The following is a 26,359-nucleotide window of genomic DNA, read 5'->3' on the forward strand; positions in this document are numbered from 1 at the left end:
TTTCAAGGAGAAAGCTTTATTTGTGGGGAGTGGGGTACTGCCCAGCCCTGCCATGCCCACCCCCATCCCGGCCAGCCGGCTTTACTTCTTTCGGATCTCCAGGGCCTTCTCCTTCCTGATCTCCTTGGCCAGCTCCCCAATCAGTCTCCAGTACTCATTGAACTTGAGCTCTGAGTCCTGATTCACATCCAAGCTCTTCATCTTCTCATCTAAGGAGCCCATATCCTGAGGAGACACCACAGGGAAGAGTGGGGTTAGAAACGAGGGTTTTGACACAGGGAGGGAAAAATTGCCAGTCGCCACTCCTTTCCCTCAGAGGGCACTAGGGTCTGCCCCAAACCTTCAGGACGAAGCTGCAGCCCCGACACAGCACTGCCCTGGTGCCCAACTCCAAGGGGAAGCAGAGGAGGGAAGTGGGGAGCCTGGTTACAGTGTTTGCTGTGGTCTAAATATACCCACCATGGCGGATCATGAACCATAAACGTGATGTCACTGAACACAGAAAGGGGAAGAGATGCACACGATGGGCCTTCAACTGCAGGTTCGGGTGGGCTCCAGCACGCTGCTGTGCCAGCCCTAGGTTAAGCCCAAAGACACTGGGGGAGCCCTCGTAGGCATTGACTCACTCTGACCACCCACAGAGCCTTCTCAGGCCACACTCCTCCTTTACAGAAAGCTGGAGAAGTTCACAGCACTTGGCTGTCCATTAGCATAATCCTAATGCCTTCTCATTCTTCCAGTTGGGTCACTAGCCTGGTAGATCAGAGGAATGGCAAGGACACAAGGTATGTAGTTTCCTAGGAGGTCCTTGGCAAAGTCTCTCCCAGCACACCTGTGAAATCTAAGGATATTCTAAGTTGGACCATCGTGATCAAAGGATTTGTTGCCAGATAAGTAACCACAACCAGAAGTTGACTGTTGAACAGTGGATCCATGTCAAACCAGACAAGGGTGCCTCAGGCAGAGCTCATGCTAAACATTTGAATCAACATTTGGATGAAGGCAGAGAAGGCTTGCCAAATCTATAGATGGCACAAAGCTAATTTATAGAAGAGCTAAACAAGATGTTTTTTAAAGCTACAATCATGCTTATTTATAAAATACTATGAGCATTGCCAGTGGAAGGCAAAGATGTCCAGTGTAACACACGGATGGAGAGGGAAAACATACAATTAGTCAAGAGTAAGAAATAAAAGGTAAAATTGTTGGGAAAGAAGATGCAAATTCACCTCTTATATTAGCAATTATATAATTGTATACCTAGAAAAAAAAGAAAGAGTGATAAAGGTTAACATTTCAACAAGTGTAAGCATTTAATAGTGCTGACTGTTCTGAGCATATGCTGAACACCCTACATGCTTTACATCATTTAATCTTCATAATCTGCTAGAATGAAAGGCTCCTGAGCACCGGGACCTTGTCCGTCTTGTTCACCACCATAATGCCAGTGCCTGGGAGAATGTCTGGCACATAGCGGAGGCTTGTTCACCACTATAACCCAAAGCCTAGGCTGGTGTCAGAACAGAACGTAGTAGGCACTCAATAAATACTGACTGAATAAATGCAAGACCAATCCAACAAGAATTACTATGTATTACTATGTATTACTCAGTATTACTATGAGTCCATTTCACAGATGAGAAATGAAGGCTCAGAAAGATTAAATAACTAACCCAGGATGACAAGCTAGACCCTGCATTTGAACCTAGATTGTCTGACTCAGAGCTTATGCTCTTACCCACTAATCTGTATTTCTTCCCCCAAAAAACTATTAGAAATGATAAAGTATCAGGTGACAATATTAATACACAAAAACTAATACCAGTTTGAAAATATAATATGAAAGATCCCACTTAAAACATTAAAAAATAAAATAAAGCACTCAGGAAAAATGTAGGACTCTATTAAGCTTTTGTGAAGAAAACTGAATTGAAGGATATGAAAGAAAACAAGAATAAATAGAAAAACATACTTTTTTTTACAGAGAAAGATTCAATAGTGTAAAGATGTTAATTTTCCCTAAAATAACATTTTTATATAATCCCAGCTAAAATATTTACAGGATTCTTTTTAATATGATTAAATGTTACTAAAATTCTTCTTGAAAAATCAACATGTGGGATCTACTGGTAAAATTCTGAAAATAAAAACAATAATGAGGGATAACTAACCCTACAGGTTATCAAAGCATATTTTAAAACCACAGTAATTAAATGAGAATGTTTCTAAATAAGTAATAAACAGATCAATGAAACGGAATAAAGAGCCCCCAAATACACATGGGAATTGAATAAATAATAAGTGGGATATTTAACATCAATAAGAAAATTTTAATAATAAAATAAAGTCTGGGAGTTTTTTAATAAGTTAAACTGAGGAAGACCTTTCTAAACAAGGCATAAAACACAGAAGCCACTCAGGAAAAGTTTGACAGATTTGACTACATAAAATTTTTTTATATTCTGTATGGCAAAAAGGACCAAAAACAAACTCAAAGGACAAAAGGGCAAATTAGGGGGAAATGTCTGCAATGCACATAATAGACAAAGGCTATTTTCTTTATTTATAAAAAGCTATAATAAATCAATATGAAAAGAACACTTTGATAAAAGAAACAAGCAGTTCACAGAAAAGGCAATATATATGCCTATCAAAAATATTTTTTAAAGTTCTATTTCACTCACAATTAAAGAAGTGTAAATCAGAACAAGACACCATTTCCACATATTAGATTGGCAAAATTTAAAAGCTCAGTAAGGGCTTCCCTGGTGGTGCCCTGGTCAGGGAAGATTCCACAGGCCAAGTGCGCCACGACTACTGAGCCTGCGCTCTAGAACCCGCAAGCCACAACTACCAAGCCCACGTGCCACAACTACTGAAGCCTGCGTGCCTAGAGCCCGTGCTCCAACAAGAGAAGCCACCGCAATGAGAAGCCCGCGCACCGCAACAAAGAGTAGCCCCAGCTCACCGCAACTAGAGAAAGCCTGCGCCCAGCAAGAAGAACCAATGCAGCCAAAAAATAAAATAAATTTTAAAATTTATAAAAACAAAAAATAAAATAAAAGCTCAGTAGGACCCATTTTGTGCAAGGATGTGGGAAACGGGCAGTCACATGCACTGCTGTTGGCCATGAAAACAAGTACAAACTTGTTGAGAGGCAAATTAATAATATCCATAAAAATTAAGAACAAACCTTTTGACCTAATATTTATACTGCCAGAAATTTACTCTATAAATATTTTCCCTTTGGTATGTAAAGATATATCGATATAAACAACGTTTGCAAAAGGGAAAAGTGAACACAATAGAAATGTTCATCAATAGAGGATTGGCTACATAAATTTGTGTTAAGCTACATATTAGAATACAGTACATCATTTTTTAAACTGGGAAAACAGCCTATATGCATAGTTACTTTTTTTTTTTTTTTTTTTCTTTGCGGTAAGCGGGCCTCTCACTGTTGTGGCCTCTTCCGTTGCGGAGCACAGGCTCTGGACGCGCAGGCTCAGCAGCCATGGCTCACGGGCCCAGCCGCTCTGCGGCATGTGGGATCTTCCCGGACCGGGGGCACGAACCCGTGTCCCCTGCATCGGCAGGCGGACTCCCAACCACTGCGCCACCAGGGAAACCCTTTACTTCTTTTAAACTTTTCTACTATCTCACTTATTCCCTCAGTATTTTATTGAGCACCTAACTAGGAGTCAAACACTAAGTGCTGGAGATAAAACAGTGAGCAGATTCCTTTCCTTTATGGAACAAGAATGTTTCCTACATGGAAAGGAAGGAAATTATATGTTACTTCTTGGTAACGTAAAATTGTATAATGGATGCTAAGTTGTGAAGGAAGTGTTCTGAAAGAAAATAGCCCAGGGTAAAGGGACAGAACACAAGGAGGTGATCTCTGTACTCAGTGGTGAAGGAAGGTCATGCTGAGGATTTGCCGTTTGAGCAGAAATCTGTCAAACGAGGAATAAGCCTAGCAGATACCTGGGGGATGAGCATTCTGAACCAGGAGAGGAAAAATAGAGACAGCATAAAGTGGAGAGTATAAACAACTCTCACTGCTTTTGAGGAGTTTTACTACAAAGGGGAACAGAGATGTAAGGCATAGCTGGAGGCAATTATAGGGCCAAGGGAAGTTTTCTTTTATTTTAAGACGGGAGGTGGTACAGCATATTTGTAAACTGATCAGAACAATCTAGTAGAGACGGAAAGTTTGATGATGCAAGAGAGAAGAGGAAGAATTGAGGGCTTCCCTGGTGGCTCAGTGGTTAAGAATCCGCCTGACAATGCAGGGGACACGGGTTTGAGCCCTGGGCTGAGAAGACCCTACATGCCGCGGAGCTACTAAGCCCGTGCACCACAACTACTGAGCCTGCACTCGAAAGCTGTGAGCCACAACTGCTGAGCCTGCATGCCACAACTACTGAAGCCCACGTGCCACAACTACTGAAGCCCATGTGCCACAACTACTGAAGCCCACATGCCTAGAGACCTTGCTCCACAACAAGAGAAGCCACCGCAATGAGACGCCTGCACACCACGACGAGGCGTAGCCCCTGTTCTGCACAACTAGAGAAAGCCCGTGCACAGCTACAAGGACCCAATGCAGCCAAAATAAATTAAATTAATTAATTTTTTTTTTAAAAAAGGAGGAAGAATTGAAAGAGTAACATCTTTAAGTAGGTGAGAAGGGATGGGATTTAGTGCACCAGTGGAGGGGCTGGCCTTAGCAGCAGAGACAGATCATTCATGTTAACAGGAAGGAAGGCAGGAAATGTGCTAAGTTGGTAGTTTGCGGGGAGGAAGCACATAGAAGTTTCCTGATGGCTTTTATTTTTCTCAGTGAGAAAATTTCTCAGTGAGAAGGAAAAGAGGTACTGGAGTTTAAGGAAAAAGGAAAAGTTGTGAAATAATCATCTGAAAGAGCTGGTAAATGAATTAACTAGGGAAATGTAGAAGAATAGCCAGGCATTGCTAAGGGTCCTATTGGGGGCTGTGGTTATAGATTTAAAGTGAGACAAGTCAACAACATGGCAGTGCATTTTTCTCTAGCCAGATTCAGCTGTACAAGCACGGACACAGAACGGTGGGTTTCACCAACAAGCTAATGAAGCTGAAATGTTGGATTTAACCTGGGTTGGGATTTTGCCAAATAACTAGGACAGAGAGAAAGAGAATCAAGGGAGTTGAGCGAGTGATTATAGTGGTGAGCCTTAGAACCAGCTGAGTAAGAAGGGAAATGAGGTCTCGAGGGATGGTGATGGAAGATGAAAAAGTGATAGGGTCAAGAGACTGAAGTTCCCAGTGGAGTCAGGAAGTAGTGGAGTGGAGGAACTAGATAGAGGAATAGAAATGGAATGACAGGAGGTGGTAGACAGAGAAAGAGAGGCCTGAAATTGAGATTTTGGAGATGGTACATTGGTAATAACAAGATCTAAAGAATGGACAGGGCAGCAGAGTGGAGGGGCAGGGATGCTGAGGTGCAGGAAGACAGAACCTTTGAAAGTAAGGAGTTGAAGAAATTGAAAGGCCCAGGGACTTCCATGGTGGTCCAGTGGTTACGATGCCGTGCTCCCAATGCAGTGGGCGTGGGTTTGATCCCTTGTCTGGGAACTAAGATCCCACATGCCGCGCAGCGCAGCCAAAGAAAAAGAAACTGAAAGGCCCAGGTGTTGAATAAGTTGTCTGTGTGGATACTGAAGATAATGACAGTGGCAGTGATGAGAAGAAAAACAGTAAGCCAGAAGCTGAAGAGCTATAAGGTGTGCAGTTAGAAGGGTGGCACGTGGTACATATGAGCTTCCAAGGAGCTGGGTGTCTTAGGAAGGAGAAGAGGGAATTCCAAGGAGCTGGGTGTCTTAGGAAGGAGAAGAGGGAATTCCCTGGCAGTCCAGTGGTTAGGACTCTGCACTCTCACTGCTGAGGGCCCCGGTTTTAACCCCTGGTTGGGGAACTAAAACCTCACAAACTGCACGGGTGCAGCCAAAAAAAAAAAGAAGAAGAAGAAGAAACTAAGATCTGGAAGTTGCAATGAAAAGCAAAGAGGTCACTATCTGCATTTCCAGGCCCAGAGGGAGTTTTGGATTTGGAAGAAAAACCAGTCATTATTTGACAAGGCTACAGGGAATGCTGTACTTTCAGGGCAGAGCCTGAAGTTTCCTGTGAGAAGAGGAAGGGAAAAGTCTAAGGATGTAGGAGATATTGTAAATGAGACTATGAATTTCAGACACTAGTTTGTGTTGTTATTTTTTAATCCATGTTCACACACTCTTATGTGCCTTTGAATTTTTAGAAAGGATGTAAAAGAAACTGTTAACAGCCTGGGATGATGTGCCAACCCAGAGCGGATGAAATGTAAATCCCTACTCCATCCTGTGAATAGGAGAGAAAGAATGATCCTGTCAGTTGCATTATTGAGGAGATTCCCAGAGAGGGTGGGGAATAATCACAGACCACTTACAGGAACCTCCTATACTGAGATTCTATGCCTCCATTAATTTGGCTGTGTTTTTATTTTTGACAAACCCTTTCCCATAGCTGGGCCTCGGTTTCTGTATACGTGAAGTGAGGAATTTGGACCGTGTTGTCTCTTGGCCTCCTTCTAGCTCTGATGGTCTATGTATCTCCTGGAAGCCAGCTCTGGGTCCAGTCCTGTGTTGGGGAAATGAGACCAGAGAGGCACAGAGAGACACCACAAGAACCCAACAGCATCATCTAATGGGAGCACAAAGCCCAATACAACACTCGCACTCACACAGACATAATATTACCTAACTATACACACAAACACATACCAGGCTAGAACACCCAGAACCATTTACATGTGCAGTCATCACACGCTTCTCCACAGTACACCTGTGGTCACCTTATCATGCTCAGAAATATCTCCTCATATACATAGTGTCCCACAGCCACTGGCTCCCAAAACCTCACACCCAGAGACCCCCCCCCACCTACCTTGAGCAGGTGAGGCAACTGCTGAGTGACCAGTTCCTTAAACTCATTGATGCTGAGGCTGCCCTTCCGGCCCTCCTGCCCTGCAAAGGTGAAGAAGGTGGTGACCACAGTCTCAATGGCCGCCTCCAGCTCAGTCAGTGGTTCGGCTGCCATTAGGACCCTGGGGCTGGATCTGATGTCCTCACGGGGCTGACCTGCAAGAGGGGGAAGAAGAGAGAGTCAGGACAGGCCAGAGCGCCCCTGCCCTGACGCTGCCACCTCAAGCCTCTGCCTGGAGGAGGCCTCAAGGGGAAGTGGGGAAGGGACAGGGAGGCAGGGATGGAGCTTGGAGCAGGGGACCAGGCGGTACCTCAGTGTAGGTGAGGGAAGAAATGTTCACTTCCAGAAACCCCTTCCTCTCTAGGTCTCACAGTCTGGGTGTCCTTTTGAAGTGTCCGTGTCTCAGGGACCCCTGTGTGGTGGTCCCTTAGTCTGGAGACCCCTCTGTCTGGTAGCAGGCTTTCAGTCTGGGGTCCTTCTTTGGAGTCCTCTCAGTCTGGTGGCCCCTCTGTGGGGTTCAGTCCCAACGGTCCTTTCTTGGAGCTTAACTGGCCTCAAAGGGTCATGGGGTTGTTTGTCTCCAAAGCTTGTTTGTGCAAAGACCTGGGTCTCCACCCGCCTGCATTGCACCCGCCCTCCCCCCACCCACCCACACACACACACACACACACACACACACACTGGCCACTCTTCCCAGCAGAGAGGCCGGGGTCTGGCAAATGCCCAGCTGTGGTCAGGGCTGGCTCGGTCTAGGCAGACCCCGCCTCTCTGTCGTCCCGCTCGCCCCTCCCCTCGGGGGCAGCTGGGCAGAGTGCGGAGCCCAGGACCCCATAGCCCTCCCCGCCCCCGTCTCCCAGCGACAGGGTCCTGGATGGGGCTCACTGACTGCCCGCGCCCAGGAGGGACTTGTTACTGGCACTCACAGCGCCCGGAGTGGAGGGGCGCCGGGGGCGGGTACGGCTGGGGCAAGGGGGCATGCCCAATCATCCTCCCTTTTCCCACCCACCCCCTGCCCTCTGCAAGGGCTGCTACTGGATTTCCCAAAGCCATTTCCTGAATCCCAGTCTGAGCCGGCTCCAGGGTGGGGACCTGGGAGCCCAGGGCGGAAAAAGGCTCCCCAGGCACCCTCCAGGGGTAAGGGTTGCGACTCACCGGGGCAAGGAGATGGGATACAGCGAGCAGGAGCCCTAGGGCTGAGGTTTATAAGCGTCCCTGGAGGGAGGAAAGAGCCCCTCCCAAGCCCGGAGGTGTCAAGTTTCAGTCGTGCATTCTGAAGAGAGGAGAGCGCCCAGTCACGCCTCCCGCCCGGCCCTCCCCGCCCCAAGCAATCAGCCCTGGAACCCTGCCCCCCCCCACAACGCAGCCCAACGCAGCCTCCACTTGGTGAGGGGGAGGGCCTGCCTGGAGCTGCCTGGCCAGATCCCATTCAGCAGGCATCCTGGGGTCCCATCCCTCCCAACACGGGGAGCCTGCTGCCCCACTACACCCGCCCCCTCCGATCTGGAGTATGTATGTTGGGGGGTGGGGAGGCCACTGTAAATTCAAAGAATCAATTGAGGGAGCTCGGCACTGAGAGGTCCCATCTAAGAAACACCACAAGAGGGCCCCTCAGAATGGGATCCCACCAAGGACCCTGCAGTCCTAGACCCCTACAGAGGATCCAGACTGAGACCCCACAAACAGAGGGGGACCCAGGCCGAGCCCCCCATAGAGGAGACCCTGGATTTAAGTCCCGCAGTGGGGTCTCAGGCTGAAACCCCTCGGGGAGACTACCAAGACTAAATTATTCACTGAGAAGTTCCCTCGCTGAGCCCCTCAGCCAGGTGCGTGTACCTCTTCCTGGCCTAGCAGCATAGCCAGTACTGCGGGATGCAGGTGGAGCCAGAAGGCCTCTGAGTGTTCCTTCTTCCCAGGACCTTTCCCCCCTCCCTTCCTCCTGGGCCCTGCCTTGTGAGACCCAGGGTGGGGGGAGGCAGGGGAGGCTGGAGAAGAGGACACAGGGCAGCCTGTTCCAGCCCAGGAGACAGAGGGCGCCTCTGTCCACTCCTGGCCCCTTGCCCCACTGGGTGTCTGTCTGTAAAGGGGTGGAGCCACTGGGGGGTGTCAGTGGGGGAAGGACGACTGAAGACAGGTCTCCCCACACAGCTCCGGTAGCCACATTTGCAGCCTCGTCTGTCTGTCCAGAACCTGCTCCCAAGCTGACAGTGAGTATCCTGCCCCATCTGCCCTGGGTCCCTGCCCTGGGCAGCCTTGCAGAAAGGGGACTTCAGCAGGGCTCCAAAAGTCTGGGGAGGATGGCACTGTGGTGCCCTGAGGGTCTGGGAGGAGCTCGGGATTTGGGGGAGACAGTGTTTGGAAGGCGCTGAGGGGAGGCAAGTGAAGGTCAGAAGGGAGATCTGGGAGCTCAGTGAATAAAGAAGCCAGTGGGGAACGCAGCCACTGAGTTTCCAGGAGACCAGGCCCTCCTACCACAGAGCTCTCACGTGCCCCCGCAAGGCTCCCTCCATCTCCCAGGTGCTAGGGAGGAGACCCAGCTCTCGCCTTGCTTCCAGCCATGTAAGAATAAGAAAGCAGATGGACCAGCTCTTTCTGCCCACCCACCTCCCGCCAGCCGTGGTCTCTCTGCCACCCCACCCAGCCTTGCCAAGAGCTCAGGTCCCAGGGAAGTCAGGGGGGCGGGGGTGGCAGAGCATGAATCATGTGATACCAGGAAGGGGGCACTAGGGTACTATACCCACTCCCACTCTCCCTTCATGTGACCTCCCCTTTCTCCTCTTCCTCTTTCTTGGCCCAGTTTCTCCACTCCTCTTTCCTCTCATTCTTTCTCTTTGTTTTTTTTTCTGCCCCCTCCCTGCCAAGGTCCTCTCAGAATGTTCCCTACGCAAAATCCCAGCCTGCTTGAGGTCTCCAGGCAACCTCTATGTGCCTCTCCTGGATGGGGCTGATAACTGAGCCACCAGCACCCCTCCCTCTGCCCCCCACCCACCCCCCAGCTTATCCCCTCCATCAGCCCCAGCTTGGGTTCCATCTCCCCCGTGTCTCTGTGACAACCGCTTCTCACGTCCGGAGTTCAGGTGACATTCACAAGGGCCCCATTGAAGAGCTAGGATGTCATCTGATCAGGGCCCATTGTCCAGCCCCTCAGGTCTGGGGAAGGATGGGGACACCTGATCTGAGACACCTGAGCTGCCCCCTGAGGCTGTGGAGGGGTTGACCGTCCCAAGGCCAAGGGAAAGAGACCCCCTAGCTTGGCAGTCCCCTCTCCTCAACAGACCCCTCCATTTTTCCCCTCCTCTCTCCCAGCCCCTTGGATTCAGAGGACCTCATGCACTCAGCCTTTATCTCCCCTAACACATACCAACCCCATTCTCCCTGCTGCCACTGTCCCCACATCACCCAAGTTGGGCCTGGGGGTGGGAGTGGCAGGGACAAGATCCCACAAGTGTCCTCTCCCCCTCCCTGGGAGCCCTGGCTCCAAGGAAAAGGCTCAAACATTCCTCTTTCCCTTCCCACCACCACACAGTAGAAGGGCTGAATCTGCAGAGAAGCAAGATGAACCAAACTAGAGGTAACGGAGGGAAGCCAAAGTGACATGTTCAGGAGATAACAGTGTAGACAGATCAAGAGAGGCCCCCAGTCTGCTGACAAGAAACTCAGAGGCAGTGAGACGCCCCCGTTCCCATGAACCTTGGGCCACCCTACCCACCAGGCCAACTAAGGGCACCAGATTGACTCCTTGCTCGGGGTGGGCAGCAGAGTCAAGGCTATAGAGGGGAGCCCAGCCCACCATCCCCAACAGCAGATCTTGGCTGTGCTGGGCAGGCAAGTCCAGGGTAAAAATAGAGCCAGAGGAAGCCAGGCTGGGTCCTGTGACCACCCCTACCTGCCTGCCCCACCCTCCTCAGTGTCCAGGCAGCCAGGAGCAACTGCAAAGTCCACTGCAGGCCCCTAGAGCCAGCCCAGCTCCAGCTGTTCTACCTCCATGCCCAAAGCCCTGATTCCCTCTGGCTGGGGTGTGGACTGAAGGGCACAGAGGAGGCTAGCCTTAGGTCTGATCAGTTGTGGTGGGGCTCCAATCTCATGGCTCTTTGAGCTGTGGGCCCCTATGCCAACCCCAGCTACCCCAGGCACAGTCCCCAGCTCACTTCCATGGTGGGACGTGGGTAGGTGAGCTGCAAGATGGGCTCTGAGCTGGAGACGGCAATGGAGACTCTCATCAATGTGTTCCACGCCCACTCGGGCAAGGAGGGGGACAAGTACAAGCTGAGCAAGAAGGAGCTGAAAGAGCTGCTGCAGACGGAGCTCTCCGGCTTCCTGGACGTGAGCACAGGGTGGGGGTACAGGGTGGAGTGGGCGAGGGGTGGGGGAACAGAGTGGGCACCTCCCTGCCATCTCCCCACCCCACCCCAGCTCAGCCCAACCATCTCCTTCCTCTCCCAGGCTCCCCTACTCCTCTGGGTTCAAGTCAAAATGCCCTGATTTACTGCTCACCTGTTAAGGGCTAGGACCTGTGTAGATGCATCAATAACAAAACACACAGTCTAGTAGGGAAGGACTGACACTTGAAAGTAAACCTTGAACACCAGGAAGCACCCAGGGCCTTAAGAGAGGTGCCAGAAAGGATTATGGGAGAATATTAACCTGACTGAAGTGGATGGCTTCTCCAAAGAGGTGGCACTCAGGCCCCTGGAAGATTATTAGGGTAAATGAAGACATTTTAGGAGGAGGTACAGTATCTGAACAAGAGCATGTGAGAAAGAAGATGGAGCGTGCTCGGCAGTTTTGACTGATGCAGAAGAGAAGCCAGTAGAAAGTGTACCAGCTTTGAGATTTTATGAGACCTGGGTTCAAATTCTGGCGCTGCCACTTAATAGCTGTGTGACTTTGGGCATGTTCCTTAACCGCCGACTGTCAATTTGTTTCTTCTCTAGAATGGGACTAATGAAAGCTACTTCATACTATTTGTGCTAGAATTAAATGAGACAGTGCTTGTAAAGCTCCTAGTGTAGTGCTTCTCACATTGTAGGCACTCAACATATGGTAATTGTTTTTATTATTCTGCCTTGTTAAGGAGCGGATTCTGTAGGCAACAGGAAGCCACAAGTATTTTGTTAGTTTTGAGGAGGGCAGCAGGAGTCCCATAATTAGACATAGTTCTCCCTCTTGCTCACCTCTGCCTCCTTCTCCCCAATCAACCAGCCCTCATGCCCCTGACTCAGTGCTGCTCATTTCCCTATACACCTACTTCTCCGTCTCCTCCCTCCACAGGCCCAGAAGGATGCGGATGCTGTGGACAAGGTGATGAAGGAGTTAGATGAGAATGGAGATGGAGAGGTGGACTTCCAGGAGTATGTGGTGCTGGTGGCTGCCCTCACAGTCGCCTGTAACAACTTCTTCTGGGAGAACAGTTGAGCAGACGGCCCCAGTGGGCAGCGCCCTTCGCCTCCACCCTGCCATACCTGCCCCTTCACCCTGCTTCCCCCTCACCCCACTTTTCCCTCCCCACCAACAAGGGCGCAGAGTAGTGGGCCAGGCCTGCAACTCATCTTTCATTAAAGGTTCCTCTCTCACCAGCTGCCAGCTGCTGTCTGTCTCCTTTGGGGTATGGAAGTGGGTGGGGAAGTGAAGGCTGCTCACTCCCAACTTGCCTTATTTGGGGAGGGATCTTATTTTGAGAGAGGTCAAGGGGCCTTTACGTCTTCCTACTTAAGGAATGCTCAAGGCCCAGGAAGGTTGGGGTTCAATGTCCCAGCTGGAAGTGGAGGAGACATCAGCTTCTCAGATATAAAGCCAGAAGAATTTCCCTTCAACCTTCAAAGAATATTTACTGAAGACCTACCACGTGCTAGACATCCTATGGGAACTGGGGACACAGCAGTGAGCAAAACAAACACGACCCTCAATATCACACAGGTAAAGTCCAGTAAGGATGCCAAAACATACACACATACATGCTAAGAAGGAAAATGAAAGGTTACGATGCGCGTGATTGGGGTGGGGGGTGTTAAAGACGTGTTCATACACTCATTCTTCAAACAAGCGAGCCTTTTATTGTGTGTCCAGCCATAATGAAAATCCCACATAGGTCTACATCAAAATCCACATGGATGGCAGATGGCAAGAGAGGACATGGAAGGGGAAGCAGGGATGCAAAGGTCCCCCCCAAATAACTATTTAACAATGTTCAGGCCAAGTTGGGGAGGGAAGTGAAGAGGAAAATATGGACGGGTGGTGGTGAGTGGTGCAGTATCTAGTAGAGGTGTGCTCCCAGCACTGGCCCCCAGGCCTTGGCTGGGGCATTTGCAGCAATCTGCAACTCTCTGACCGGGGCCAAGGCAAATGATGAGGGGAGAGCCAGTGCAGATTACCTGGGCCCAGTGGTCCACAAGAGAGACCGAAGAGGAACTTCCCTGGTGGTGCAGTGGTTAAGAATCTGCCTGCCAATGCAGGGGACACGGGTTCCATCCCTGGTCCGGGAAGATCCCACATGCTGCGGAGAAACTAAGCCTGTGTGCCACAACTACTGAGCCTGCGTGCCACAACTACTGAAGCCCGCATGCCTAGAGCCCGTGCTCTGCAACGAGAAGCCACTGCAGTGAGAATCCCGCGCACCACAAGGAAGAGTAGCCTCCGTTTGACACAGCTAGAGAAAGCCCACGCGCAGCAACAAAGACCCAATGCTGTCAAAAATAAATAATAAAATTAATTAATTTTTTTTAAAAAAGGGAGAGAGAGACCGAGGAACATCCACATAAAGAACTGTAGTCTGTCTGCTTTAGCTTGAGGGGTGGAGGGATGCGCCAGGAAATATGAACATCTTTTTCGGGGGGACCGAATCAGCCCCAGTGACCCAAATTACTAACCTGCAGCCCCCTTAAAACCCGGGAGCAGGGACTTCCCTGGTGGTCCAGTGGCTAAAACTCCATACTCTCAATGCAGGGGGACCAGGCTCAATCCCTGGTCAGGGAACTAGATTCCACATGCTGCAACTAAGAGTTCACATGCCACAACTAAAGATCCCGCATGCTGCAACTAAGACCCAATGCTGCCAAATAAATGCATATTTTTAAAAGCTTTAAAAACTAATCCATTTTCCAAAAATAAAGAGCTATGCCACTTGGCCACGCCCCTTCCTAGGCGGGGGCTGAGTTTAATACAGACCAGGCCTTTGCTAAAGCCCCGCCTTCTCCCTAGGGCTCCGCCCTAATCCCGCGCAGGCGTGGCACAAATTTACCGACCCCTTAGTGGTGCGGCGGATCTGACGCCTAACGTAACTGCGTCGACGCCATTTTAGCCGGTCCCTCTCCGCACTGGGTGGGGCGGCCATTTTGTTTTCGACACCGAGCGGGAGTTGACGGCAGCCGCTGTGGTGAAAGGCAGGAAAGGGCAGGCCGATTAGCAGGCGGACGGGGCAACCGGACAGCCAGCCAACAGCAACGAATTACCTAGAAGTCTACCGCTTAACACATCTAACTAACCGCCCACCAAGTTAACCCGAGCCCCTCCACCGTCAACTCAGGTTCGGCCGGCCCCCGGCCCGCCTGCCGCAGCCGTGGTGGCAGCCCCGGGAGGAGCACTGGCGTCCGTTTCCTTCGGTACGTGTCTGTGGTGAGGAGGGCAAGAGTCCTGGGGAACGGAGAGGTCCGGCGGACGCGGAACGGGAGCTCGCGGGATGTGGAGGCAGACAGGGTGTCCGAGATGGAGGCCCCGGAGGGGGCGGAGCCCTTGAGAGGGAGGCGGGGGAGACCCTGAACTGAAAACTCGCCACGGGATTGATGGAAAAGGTGGGGAGTTGAGAGGGTTAAAAAAGAATGTTGTTTGGTGGGTTGAGCAATGTTGGCGGTCCTGACTGGGTCTTGAGAGAGAAGGGAGATCAAAGGAGGACTACACGACTTTAGGGAACGTTGGAACGTAATGGCGGCTTCAGGGTTAAATTTTGTGGAGCGCTCTCCTGGAGCGAACTCCCAGGTGAATGAATGCCCATTTAGGGAAACCTTGCCTACTCCCTCCCTCCCCCAGCTCCGCAAGCCCTTGCTAAGGCTCCTACTTGATTTTGAAACTGGTATGCTTGTGTCATCTCTCTAGATCAGTGGTTCTCAGTTGTGGCTGCACAAGAGAAGCACCGACGTAGACTTTTTTTTTTCCCCCTTCTAATTGCTGATCCCCAGACCTCACCATCAAAGATTGTGCTTTAAATAGTTTGGGCCTAGGCTTCTGTGTTTTGTTGGTTTTTTTTTTAAAAAAAAAAAAAAAAAAAAGTTTCTTGCAGCCAAGGTTGAGAAGGACCGCTCTAGATGAAAAGCCAAATTCTTAACACTTTCTTTGGCTAGGTCTGAGTCTGCCACTTTGGAGGCTTGGGCAGATATTTTCTGTCCTGTGGCCTTGGAGGTTATTCGTTTGAGGTAACTAGCTTCTTAAGTTTAAGCACCTGAAATGAGTTTTGGTGTGATCGTCAGTAGTCATTGACACAGGCCTATTCATTCATTTTTGGTTTGAGCCTTTGGCACTTGTTGAAATGAGGTGGTCTTCATTCTCATTTGCTCATTCTGTCCATTGTCCTTTGTAGATTCTCGGGATTTGAAGATGGCTGCACAGTCAGCGCCGAAAGTTGTGCTAAAAAGCACCACCAAGATGTCTCTAAATGAGCGGTGAGGCAGCCAACAGCAACTTCAGCTCGTTCATAAGAAAACATTACTTAAATTGGCCCTGGGGTCCAATGCACAAAAACCGGTTTTAAACTAAATACCAACAGAAGGCTACAGACCTCTGTTCTTAGTTGCATCGTATGTGGTACACAAAACAAATTGGGCGGTTGTTTCAAAACCCCTTATCAGTAGATTTTTATGTTATGCTGTCTGAAATATTTATCTGGTGGGATGTATTTTAAAAAGACTCCTCACACCCTCCCTTTTCTTCACTTTTTTTTTTTTTTTTTTTTTTTACATTGATACAGGGGTGGTGCAGCTCGGTAGCATGATACCCTAGCTGCAGTAGGCTTGCTGCCCAGTCCAAGGCCAGCAGTGTTGTGTCTGGCCTGTAAGAGGCAGGTAGCAAGCTATGAATATGTCCAAAGGCCCTTGAATGTCATTCTTGGGCCTTGTAAGAGGCACTCGCTTTGCTCCATTTCACTTTCTTTCCATTCTGCTTTTAGTTTGTTTTTGTTTTCAATTCTTTTACAATTGAATGTTCTTCTCTTTCATTCCATTAAACTTACCTTGACAGGAATAATAGAAGAGTGTCTTCACAAGCTCTTAAATGATTAAACTAATCTTAACTTTTTCAGAAGTAATCACTTAGAGTCAGAAAAAGTAATCATTTGACACTAAGAAAAGTTAAGGCATTTAAAGACACTTTCTGTCTCTGAGAGCTTTGTTCATTGAGTCCCTTCGACCAGTGACTTTATTAAGTTGATGTTAGACCACTAAAAGATTTACTTATGTTTGTTTGCCTTTTCTGAATTATATGTACTTCTCTTTATCCCTTAGTGATACACTAATTCTCCATATTCACGTGACTACGTGAACAAATATATGAGAGAATGTGATATGCTCCTATAGTTTATGTGGGTGTATCATTTCCATGGGCTTTGAAGGTGCTCTAGTCCTTCCTTACATTTGCCCTTAAAATGCACCCTCAGGTCCCCAAAGGTTTTGGCTTGCTTTGTCTGTCTTTGAAACTACATCTTCTGTCTCTTGTCATCATATCTGCTTATTGCATGCTTTTCATACTTTCTACCTCTCTAAAAGCCGTTACCTGAGCCCTTGTTATCACTTTTGATTGAATGTGCTACACTTAGCTGCATTTCTAAGTTTCTGATTCTTGCAAGTTTGTGGAAGCAGAGGAGTCTTTAACCCACATCAGCCTTGATCTAAGTGTACCACTTTACTTAAAGTTCGTGGGATCTGGAGCTCCTGGTCTAGCAAGCCATGAAAATGCCAATAAATGTTTTGTAATAAAGCGTTTATTTAAACATCCATTTTGTTCGACCTTGAAGCTTTACTAATATGCTGAAGAACAAACAGCCGATGCCAGTGAATATTCGGGCTTCGATGCAGCAACAACAGCAGCTAGCCAGTGCCAGAAACAGAAGACTGGCCCAGCAGATGGAGAATAGACCCTCTGTCCAGGCAGCATTAAAACTTAAGCAGGTGAGAGAATGGGTCTTAATGCTCCAGAAGCAGCTGGTGATCCCTGTCAGGTAGTCCACTGAGGCTGTCGGGACGCCATGGATAATTACGAGGTGGCTCAGGGCAAAAGCTGAACTTTTCTGGAGGAAAGAGAAGTTCAGAGAATTCCCATTTTGGCAGGTACCAATAAGTAACTTTTTGTTGTCTTTCTCTTTTAGGGAGTTTACCATCAAGGTGGCTGTTTCTGTGTTATCAATGAGTATTAATCTCTGTTGTTCTCTGATCCTTTGCCTTTAAAATAGATTCACTGGCTTTTTCCACAAAGATTTTGGTTTCTGTTTTACATGATCTTCAAAAAATCCTTTATTTCTCATTAAATGGTTTACAAATTAGGGAAATGATTTTATTCTTTCTTCCCTAATACAGGGAGTCTGAAAGCCCTCTTAGTCAAAGGTTTTCAATGCTGAACAGTAGAAAGAGTGGGGTGACCCTCATCTCCAGAGCACCTAAAGTTTTGTCAGTAAAGTAGAGCAAGAACACTGAGTAGTTAATTTAAGAGTTAGCGGGTTCTCTTTCAAATTTCCAGTAAGAGATAATCCTATTCAGATCTGAAATAAAACCTGCTCTTTATTATTCATAGACTTTATATGCAAGTCCGGACAGTGGCTGTGGAAGGATATGTCCAAGCTGTGGCTGGGCGTCTGGAGGGCGGTGCCATGCAACTGTAAGGACTTTAACTGGTAGCACTGCATGGCTGTGCATAAAATCAGCAGTTAAATATAACACCCTTCCACCCCCACCCTGAACCATTGGGCTCACTGACCAAAAATAAACAAGGCCTTCTGCTTCAGTTACCGTAAGCCTTAGAGTGGCTGCATTCATCCCAGACTCAGGAAAGCAGTAAAAGGTGCCACTGTTTTCTAAGGGTAAATATTAAAAATTGTTGAAGACAGGTCTCTGACATATTATTCCAAAGGACCTTTTAACAAGGAGTTTGGAACAGAGGTTGTGTCGAAGAAAGTAGCCTCTAGAGCACTGCTGTCCAATAGAACTTTCCACGGTGCTGGAAATGCTCTATATCTGTGCTCTCCAATACAGTAGCCATTAGCCACATTGACTGTTGAGCGCTCAAAATGTGACTAGTGCCACTGAGGAGCTTAAATTTTTATTTTTATTTATTTTTTTACTTGTAATTTAAATTAGCCACATGTGACTAGTGGTTACCTTAGCATATAGCACAGCTCTAGAGTGGAAACTGAATGATACAGTTGACATCCTTCAGCTTCTTTTCAATGTTAGAGACTAGTATTGGTGGCAAGTAAGGGATGGGAAGGGAGAAGAACTTCTAAGTACTATGCATTCTCCCCTTAAAGCACAGATCTTGGGAGAATGTACTAGGGATGACTAAACACAAGAGACTTGTAGAAAGAAGTCCTGACATGTTCAGAGCCTGCCCCTCTGATTAGAAGCAGTTTATGATCTCACGCTAGAAAGCTAATAATAATAACTCAGCATATGGTTGTAGAGAAAATCGTTTGTAGTCGTTTGTGGGTGAAGCCTGAGGATGCATAATTTATTTTCATTCATACTGACTTACAGCATTATAGGAGAACAGGTTTGCTAGGGCTTTGGTGGTGGTCAAGGCTACACAGTCACCCTTTTCCTCTGAAGGAATTTAATTGTCTGAGATGTGGTCTTTGTAGTTTCTCTTTGAGGGACAGATTATTGAAAAATTTCTATCTGTGGTATGTCCTTGTTCTCAAATGTGGCCCTGAGTTTTATGATTATGGCTAAACTGTCTTAATTCTAATGCTTTGGTTTGGCTAGCTTTCTATGGAGATACATTTGAGTTATGTGTTTATTTTGAATTAAAAGTCATTATACTGACTTAATTAATGGAGCTGTTTGCAAAGGTAGACATGGAATTACGGCTATTTAAGATACGTAAGGAAAGAAGATTTGACTTTTTTGTGTTTATTTACATCTTAAGGTAAAAAGTGGACCGTCTGGAGATAGATACTCAGAGGAAAAATGGAACACACTGGCCTCTTTGACTGAGAAATCAAACTTGTTCTTAAGTCACAAGAATTCAAATGAAATTGTAATTTAAACTTTGCCCAGAGTGTGATGAACTTCCTATGGTGTTTGAGTAAGCCTTTGAAGACAGTGGTAGTCCTTGGGCAGGTATGAATCCAGTCCTGTCATTGTCAACTGGTGGTTCAAAAACAGCAGAATCCAGGATTTGAAATACAGTTTTCTTATTAAAACTTATATTCCAAGTAGTGGTATATGACTTCGGTAGCCAAACTAGTGAGGTAATTTGTGGTGATGCCAATTTCATGGGACCATACTCAAGCTTCTTAGAAGCTCTGGATCAGAATTCTGCTTGTTTTCTACCATGTCCTGAGGCAAAGGCTTGCTTCTGGTTTGGGATCCTTATGACACCCCGTACAGGTTTATCTCCTGCCAAACAGACATCTCACTTGCTTCTTTTTCTCTGCACTTTGAGTTGCTGAATCCCATTGGATTGCTTTTTTGATCTCAATTCCCTAACACCTTTTCTTCCAGAAGAGCTTAAAGCAGCGCCTGGGTAAAAGTAACATCCAGGCACGGTTAGGCCGACCAATAGGGGCCCTGGCCAGGGGAGCAATCGGAGGACGAGGCCTGCCCATTATCCAGAGAGGCTTGCCCAGAGGAGGACTTCGTGGGGGACGTGCCACAAGAACCCTACTTAGGGGCGGGATGTCGCTCCGAGGTCAGTGCTCTGTACCTGATAATTGTCGGGCCCCACCCCCTTCCCTTTTCTCTTGGGCTGCTTATGGACATACTTGTTTAACATCTTTAAGCCTGAATTTGTATTAATATAATTAATAACTTTTGAAATCACATATTTTTAATAGTGCTGCATGTCTTTTATCGATACCATTCCTTTTCTGATAATGTGCAATGGTGAGAGGCTAGGACCTGCGTTACAACAGGTAATTCATGTCATCTCCATTCCATTTTAAAACACCCTGCTGCTGCTTGAATCAAAGCACATTCAAGTTCTAGAAATAAGTCAAATCTAAGAAACTTCTTGGCCTGTTGGCCTATATCTTAACTAATCATCTCTGTTCCTGGTTCTAGTGAAATACTCTATTACATCTGGAAAAAAGAGGACAAGTTGACCAATAGCACTTAGCTATATGTTACATTTTAGGCACTGTTATACTGTTCTCTGTATAGTTCTTGTCCCCTACAAAAATGTATTGAGAGCAGGAACCATATCATTTATTTTTAAATTGCCATAATGCTAGGCACCTACCTGTAATTATTCAATAGATATTCATTAAATGTATGTACTTAACTAATTGACTTAACTCCCAGCTTCTTCCAAAAGTGGATTTGTGGTCAGACTTGTTGAATTGATTGAATAAAGAGCAGCTTAATCTTTTCACACTCAGTGTGCACCTTGCCCCACCCAACCTAAAAATTAACTGAATTAACTCTCATTTAACCCTCACCACCTTCCTTTGGTTAGAATCTACTTTGTCTCTCTTGGATTTACCTGCATATACATTGTATGCCTCCTCTCCAAGGTCAAAACCTGCTCCGAGGTGGACGAGCCGTAGCTCCCCGAATGGGCTTAAGAAGAGGTGGTGTTCGAGGTCGTGGAGGTCCTGGGAGAGGGGGCCTAGGGCGTGGAGCTATGGGTCGTGGCGGAATCGGTGGTAGAGGTTAGTCAGCTACCAACTTCAGAGACTAGCTTCCCCTTATTTCTCTCCCTTCAAAACTCAGAGCCACTTTTCTGCACAGCTTCAAGTCATAGGCAGGCTTATTTGTTTGTCTTGTTTGTTTTATGAAACTGGCTTATTTTCTAAATTCACATGCTGGTAATGTGGAGGTCTGTCATGGGTTTTCTAAGAACAGTCAGGTATGTGTTACAGAGCCAGATTATATTCAGACTTCTTTCAGGCTCTTGCAAATTTAAATTGTATTGTTAAAAATGACAGAGTGGTCAGTTTGGCGTTTTATCTTTTTCTGTCCCTGACCCACCACCACACACCCCACCCCATAGCTCAAAACCCACTTTGAGTCTAAGAGAGAAGAGGGAGATGTACAAAAATGAAGCAGAGTTAAAGAGGATGGTGAGGCTTGAAGCTAGGTATTGACTCTGAAACCAAGTAAATTCAAGATAAAGTTTGTATCTATGCGAAACCAGAGATGACTTTTTTTGATCAAAGTAGAAAAAGCAAGATGGTATTGTGTCAGTTAACTAACTGACTCTTGTTGATAATCTTACCTTGAGACTTAGTGATATTTGTCCTGTGACCTCATGGCCCAGACTGGAAGAGAGTTTTTAATGGTGTTGCTGTTAATGCCAAATCTCATGGGAGTTTTCTGGCTTAGAGTTTAGTGGAAAACTCCCAGCAACACCTGTCCAGGAAAAATAATATATATTCTTTTAGCCCCTGGGTATATTTGCTTTGGTCTTTTTAAAGTGTGTGGTGGGTCTTCCATAATTTATGACCTTGAAGTTGCCAGGGGATAATAACTATTGGGAAAAGAAATTTGATAACCGAGGGCTTGTTTTCTTCTCTCGCATTATATGTTGCTTGGCTTATCGAGTGAAGTACAAGCTAGTGTGGGTTTCAGGATGAAATAGCATGTTTCTAAATTATCTTGACTTGGTTTCTGAGAGAGACATCACAGGGATTGGGCGGGGAGGAGTCTGAAGTAGCTTTTCAGAAAGCTGGGTATGTTTTGTTAAGTGAATTGAAACCACCTCTCAGATAACCATAATTGTTAAAATGTGAATAGAATCAGGAGATAGAAATAGCTGGGACTACTCAAAATGTTTTTCCCCAATTCCCTTCATTGTTCTATGTCAGAATAACTCCTCAGTCTCCTGACATAGGATCAGTTCATTAGGTTTGATAAATTTGAGGAGACGAGCTAATTTTTCAGAAGGATCTCCAGTAAAGTTTAATTTGAAAACTGTCTAGCTTCACACCCCTGTTTCTCTGTGCCCTTGTTACTTCCTCCCTATCTTACTAAATGGGATTATCTTTAATGTACTTATATTTTAATTGTAAACATACAGCGAGTCTCAAATTTTAGTTTCTCTGTCTTAGGAGAGATTAAGAAATTTTTAATTATCAGTTTACTATATTCCCTTACTTGGTTGATAGAATAAAAAAATTTTAAATAGCATTTAGAGATGAGCTTTTAATAAGGGATTCATTATGTGTGCTTTCCATGTGTTGCTTTCTACCCAGTGTGTTTCCTGTTTTTCCAGATTTCTCCTCTTTTGCCCTGCCCTTCAGCCTTTCTCAGCTAGGCCCCACTGCTCTAAGGGGCATTTACCTAGCACCAATTAAACTTACTTGTAACTGTTTTTCTTGTTTTTCCCTTGGGCCAGGTCGGGGTATGATAGGTCGGGGAAGAGGGGGCTTTGGAGGCAGAGGACGAGGCCGTGGACGAGGGAGAGGTGCCCTTGCTCGCCCTGTACTGACCAAGGAGCAGCTGGACAACCAACTGGATGCGTACATGTCAAAAACGAAAGGACACCTGGATGCTGAGTTGGATGCCTACATGGCTCAGACAGATCCGGAAACCAATGATTGAAGCCTGCCCACCCTCCTGTGAGACTCTTGTTAAAGTCACACATCTGTAAATAACCTTGAGATAACAGATGAGAAGAAACTTGATTGATGCTGGAAGGACCTATCATAATAGGCTATGGACTGACTTGCCACCAGTTTGTGCATTTAGTGTGTTCCTTTTACTTTTTGATACTGTGTTGTATGAAACCCTTTTTTCCTCTGACCTGGGTTTTGTTTTGTTGTTGTTTGGGGTTTTTTTCCTTCGCCCAGACCTCTTTGACAGTGAATGTGTTGGCCTTGTGGGTAGTACACCCTCTTCCCTGCTCTGCCTTCCCTCACTTGTCATATGCTTTGACATTCTGACATTTCTTCTGTTCATCTCCCATGAAAAAGGCCCAGAAAGAGCCCATCAATGTCCCTCCTTAATGTCTAGGTTTCTGAGATACAGTTTTGTTCTGCATCATCTTTAAAGAGCCTCTTAAAAGTGTCTAGAAAATCTGGAGCTCAAAAATGCATTCTGCCACGCTGATGTTTTAGTAAAGTAAGTTAGGAAATTTGACATAGCTACAGGGCCACCTAACAAGTTACACACGGTAGTAGCTCTGATTTGATTAAAGTTATTACCACATACATTTACACCACATAACCAGTGTACTGGGTCAGGTATGTGCACTTTCTACCCTGGAATGAGATTTATAAACTTTTCCTCTTGGCTTTGCATCATGCCCAAAGAGGGTATTTTTGGATTGGCTTACACCTACAAAAGAGTGGGAAAAGCCGTTTGGTTTGGCAGATGCTTCAGAAGGGAAAGGGCTGGAAATTGATGGCAGATAATCTGGTGGGAGGGGTCAGAAGATATCCATGCTGAAATGCTATTATCCTTAAGTTTATACCAGGCCGATCTTGGGCTTCGTTCCTTGACTTTGTTTGACCCTTATTCCCTTTGAATGTTTGATTAAGTTCAACCATATTCTGTCAACTGTTCCAGTTTCAGTAGAATCTTTTGTTTCTGGTTCATTATAACAAGAAATTGTTCTCTGAAATCCAGTCAGGACTTTCTCTTTATTTGTTGGGCTCTTTGAAATATTATGGCCGCTATAACAATATTTTGATATACCCCTTGTAGAGTTGAGAGTCCTTCATAGTTGTATTAAAATTTGGGGTGGGAGGGGGATGTGACTTTGGGGCAGAAAGTGAACAGTTTGCCCTCTTGAGTAATCCCCGAGGTAAGATTAACCACACAAAGTAATGTACCAACACATTTGGTCCATAGGAAGCTCAAACATAATGGTCTCAGGAGGTAGTCGAGGACCCCAGCCCTGGTTTCCCTTTTCCCCTGTGCTGTTTAAGGGAAAAGAAGCAGCTAACCACCTCTAATCAAACCAGTTGCCAGTGAGCTACCTGGTACCCTAAACTGTTGGGAGGTTGTCTGTTGTAGACTGGGAAGGAAATTTTGGCCAGGACAACCTGAACTTGAATCCCATTTGTATGACCTGGGCTACTTAACCTGGATTGTGAAGCAAGTTTAATTGTAGAAGGGAGAGCTTGAAAAGACCATGTGGTGTTAGGACAGCCATGCTGACATAACCAATCAGACCTAGTTTTGAAGTGTCTCTACTATAACTACTTTTAATAGAAGTGGACTGTGAGACTGGAAGTTTTTAGCCCAGACAAATATTTATAACCTTTAATCAGAAAGAGTGAAAAAGGTATTTTTGTGTGGGCAAGGCCAATTTTAAGGATAGTTCCTTAGATCCCAACCTCCAGTCAGCCCCTAAGGCTCTTCTGTGGGAGAGGTGTTGATTGGCAGTGGGCAGGCTACCCCTTGCGAACTTCACATCCACTGGTCGCCTTTTGTCAGTCATCTTCCAGGGCCTCCAGAACACCTTTGGGAGAAAGGGAGGGAGCTGCAGGTGAGAGTTCTTCTACCCCCCAACCACACAACTTGGGATGACCCATCTCTGGGATTTTTTTCCCCAGCCCTCTCCTTCCCAAATACTTTGACCCTCCTTCAAGGTAGCTAACAGGTATGTGCCTCAGGATATTTTTAATCTGGTGGCTTTTGGTACCACCCTCCATAATCCACTGATATCCTCTGCGTAAGACTAAGGAGTGAAAGAGGCACCGGTTTTGAAGTTTATGCAAGGGATGGGGTGGGTAACTAGCTGAGGTAGAGATGGGGAGGGGCCAGCGGTATGAGTCTGGGTCTCACAGTGCCCAATTCCAGTTTCATGGAGCCCACACCCGAGATCACCCCGTATACTTTTGGCAAGGTTCCAGGCTAAAAGCAGTGTTGAGGGAGTCAGGAAATGAGAGGTGAGGGGTGTACTGGGTGGCAGCAAGTGTCTGAGGCCTCCCACCACCGCTGGTCCATCCGCTGATGTAATTCCCTCTTGAGGGAGAGGTCCATTTCAGAACAGAGCTCCTAGATGCCTCAGAGCCTACACTAAGGAAGAGAAGCTGGAGCCAGGATACTGGGTCCTTCACGAAAGGGGAACTTCCCGAGGTGCCAGGTGTGCCTTAGCTGCTCACTGTCCTAGGTCAACCTCTTCCAGCTCAGGATTGCCCTGCCCAGGGTGCTTCCAGTCCCACCTCGTCCAGCTGACTCTGCTCCTAGTGCCCACAGGTGTCTGTCCAAAAGGACCTGCCCTGTGTCCTCTACGCCCATCTCTTGCACTGGCCCAACTTGCAGGGTAGTGAACTGAGACCAAGTTGGGGCTGCTGTTTCTAGCACCTGTGTGATCTTAACTACAAAAATGTCAAGCAGATCTAGTGGTCAGGGGACCCTGAAGCATCCTGGGAGCGGGGGGCTGGGGGGGAGTTACTTTGTGGGTCCCAGTGAAGATGGGCAGTGAGGCAACCACTGGAGCTTAAGGCCCCTTTCTGCCTCCTCTATATCCCTCCTACCACTTGAATTCCTCCCCAGCAGTGGGCAGAGGAACTTCCCTACCAGTCATGGACCCTCCAGAGCTCCACTCACTGCTGACTGCAGTTCCCAGAGTCTCCTTGAGGCCTGTGCCCACTTCTGCCATCCTCGATCCTTTGTGAGTGTCCCGGGTAGAGCAGAGTGGGATAAAGAGAGTCAGCCTGGCTCCTGGGTCAGCCTTTCACTCATTCAGCCACCATATGTCAAGGGCTTGCCATACAAACACGATCTAAGCATTGTTTGTTAGAAAGCCATCGGGAGTGCAGAGAAGAGATTGGTGAGCTAGAATATGAAAGTCAAGGGAAAGTTTAACAGAGAAGGGGGGAAGAATATTCGAAGGAGAGGGAACAAATACAAAGGTGCAGAGAAAGTGTGTTCAGTGGTCCTTCAAAGTAGGCTGGGAGACACAACTGATCAGATTGGGTAGCCTGGAGCCTAACTGTCTGCTAAAGACCTTGGGCTTTATGCTCTGGGTAGTGGGGAGTCACTGAGGACTTTTAAGTAGGAGAGTGCCATGGGATGATTTATACAGAATGGTGGTAGGAAGTGAAAACGGGCTAGAGGGAAGACCATGGAGACTGGGAAAGTAATAGGTTAGTCTAAAACAAAAGAGTTGGCCTGAACCTGGGCAGGCCATGCCCTCAGCAGTTTCCTAGCTATCTGACATCTGGGATGCCTGTCAGCACAAGAAACAGGAGTCAGGGGTGGCCTGAGCAACCACA

At 47.1% G+C, this 26,359-nt stretch overlaps 3 protein-coding genes across 10 annotated transcripts; 2 read left to right on the plus strand and 1 right to left on the minus strand.

Annotated features, from left to right (window-relative positions):
• S100A13 (S100 calcium binding protein A13) lies at positions 1-14,673 on the minus strand. 2 transcript variants are annotated; one of them, XM_059072501.2, is made up of 4 exons: positions 14,238-14,673; positions 7,310-8,269; positions 6,961-7,154; positions 1-225 (listed from the first exon to the last, which is right to left on the minus strand). In XM_059072501.2, exons 3-4 carry the CDS (start codon positions 7,111-7,113, stop codon positions 82-84), a joined length of 297 nt encoding a protein of 98 aa, XP_058928484.1. In that variant the 5' UTR covers positions 7,114-7,154; positions 7,310-8,269; positions 14,238-14,673; the 3' UTR covers positions 1-81. The 2 variants fall into 2 exon arrangements, with proteins under 2 accessions (XP_058928484.1, XP_058928474.1); XM_059072491.2 differs by lacking the exon at positions 14,238-14,673 and adding an exon at positions 8,833-8,905 and having other exon boundaries at positions 8,152-8,269.
• On the plus strand, positions 9,086-12,572 carry S100A1 (S100 calcium binding protein A1). 2 transcript variants are annotated; one of them, XM_059072629.2, is made up of 3 exons: positions 9,086-9,203; positions 11,167-11,319; positions 12,268-12,572. In XM_059072629.2, exons 2-3 carry the CDS (start codon positions 11,179-11,181, stop codon positions 12,409-12,411), a joined length of 285 nt encoding a protein of 94 aa, XP_058928612.1. In that variant the 5' UTR covers positions 9,086-9,203; positions 11,167-11,178; the 3' UTR covers positions 12,412-12,572. The 2 variants fall into 2 exon arrangements, with proteins under 2 accessions (XP_058928612.1, XP_066892572.1); XM_067036471.1 differs by having other exon boundaries at positions 9,088-9,203; positions 9,859-11,319.
• CHTOP (chromatin target of PRMT1) lies at positions 14,245-23,758 on the plus strand. 6 transcript variants are annotated; one of them, XM_059072390.2, is made up of 7 exons: positions 14,254-14,594; positions 15,566-15,647; positions 16,994-17,147; positions 17,767-17,850; positions 19,695-19,881; positions 20,705-20,842; positions 22,528-23,758. In XM_059072390.2, exons 2-7 carry the CDS (start codon positions 15,583-15,585, stop codon positions 22,731-22,733), a joined length of 834 nt encoding a protein of 277 aa, XP_058928373.1. In that variant the 5' UTR covers positions 14,254-14,594; positions 15,566-15,582; the 3' UTR covers positions 22,734-23,758. The 6 variants fall into 6 exon arrangements, with proteins under 6 accessions (XP_058928403.1, XP_058928412.1, XP_058928373.1 ...); XM_059072420.2 differs by lacking the exon at positions 17,767-17,850 and having other exon boundaries at positions 14,245-14,594; XM_059072429.2 differs by lacking the exon at positions 17,767-17,850 and having other exon boundaries at positions 14,245-14,594; positions 19,698-19,881.
• Positions 23,759-26,359: the final 2,601 nt, after the last annotated feature.

The sequence above is a fragment of the Kogia breviceps genome, chromosome 1 (genome assembly GCF_026419965.1).
Source record: "Kogia breviceps isolate mKogBre1 chromosome 1, mKogBre1 haplotype 1, whole genome shotgun sequence".
Taxonomy (NCBI): Eukaryota; Metazoa; Chordata; class Mammalia; order Artiodactyla; family Physeteridae; genus Kogia; species Kogia breviceps.

Excerpts from the sequence above, each read along its gene's own strand:
- S100A13 (XM_059072491.2), bottom strand. The coding sequence starts at position 8,853 with ATGCTGCTAGGCCAGGAAGAG. Across the intron at positions 8,270-8,832 it reads TGCTGCTAGGCCAGGAAGAG|AATGCACGACTGAAACTTGA; the intron begins GTACACGCACCT and ends TCCTCTCTTCAG. Across the intron at positions 7,155-8,151 it reads TATCCCATCTCCTTGCCCCG|GTCAGCCCCGTGAGGACATC; the intron begins GTGAGTCGCAAC and ends CCCCTCTTGCAG.
- S100A1 (XM_059072629.2), top strand. The coding sequence starts at position 11,179 with ATGGGCTCTGAGCTGGAGACGGCAATGGAGACTCTCATCAATGTGTTC. Across the intron at positions 11,320-12,267 it reads AGCTCTCCGGCTTCCTGGAC|GCCCAGAAGGATGCGGATGC; the intron begins GTGAGCACAGGG and ends CTCCCTCCACAG.
- CHTOP (XM_059072390.2), top strand. The coding sequence starts at position 15,583 with ATGGCTGCACAGTCAGCGCCGAAAGTTGTGCTAAAAAGCACCACCAAG. Across the intron at positions 17,148-17,766 it reads CAGCATTAAAACTTAAGCAG|ACTTTATATGCAAGTCCGGA; the intron begins GTGAGAGAATGG and ends TATTATTCATAG. Across the intron at positions 17,851-19,694 it reads GAGGGCGGTGCCATGCAACT|AAGAGCTTAAAGCAGCGCCT; the intron begins GTAAGGACTTTA and ends CTTTTCTTCCAG.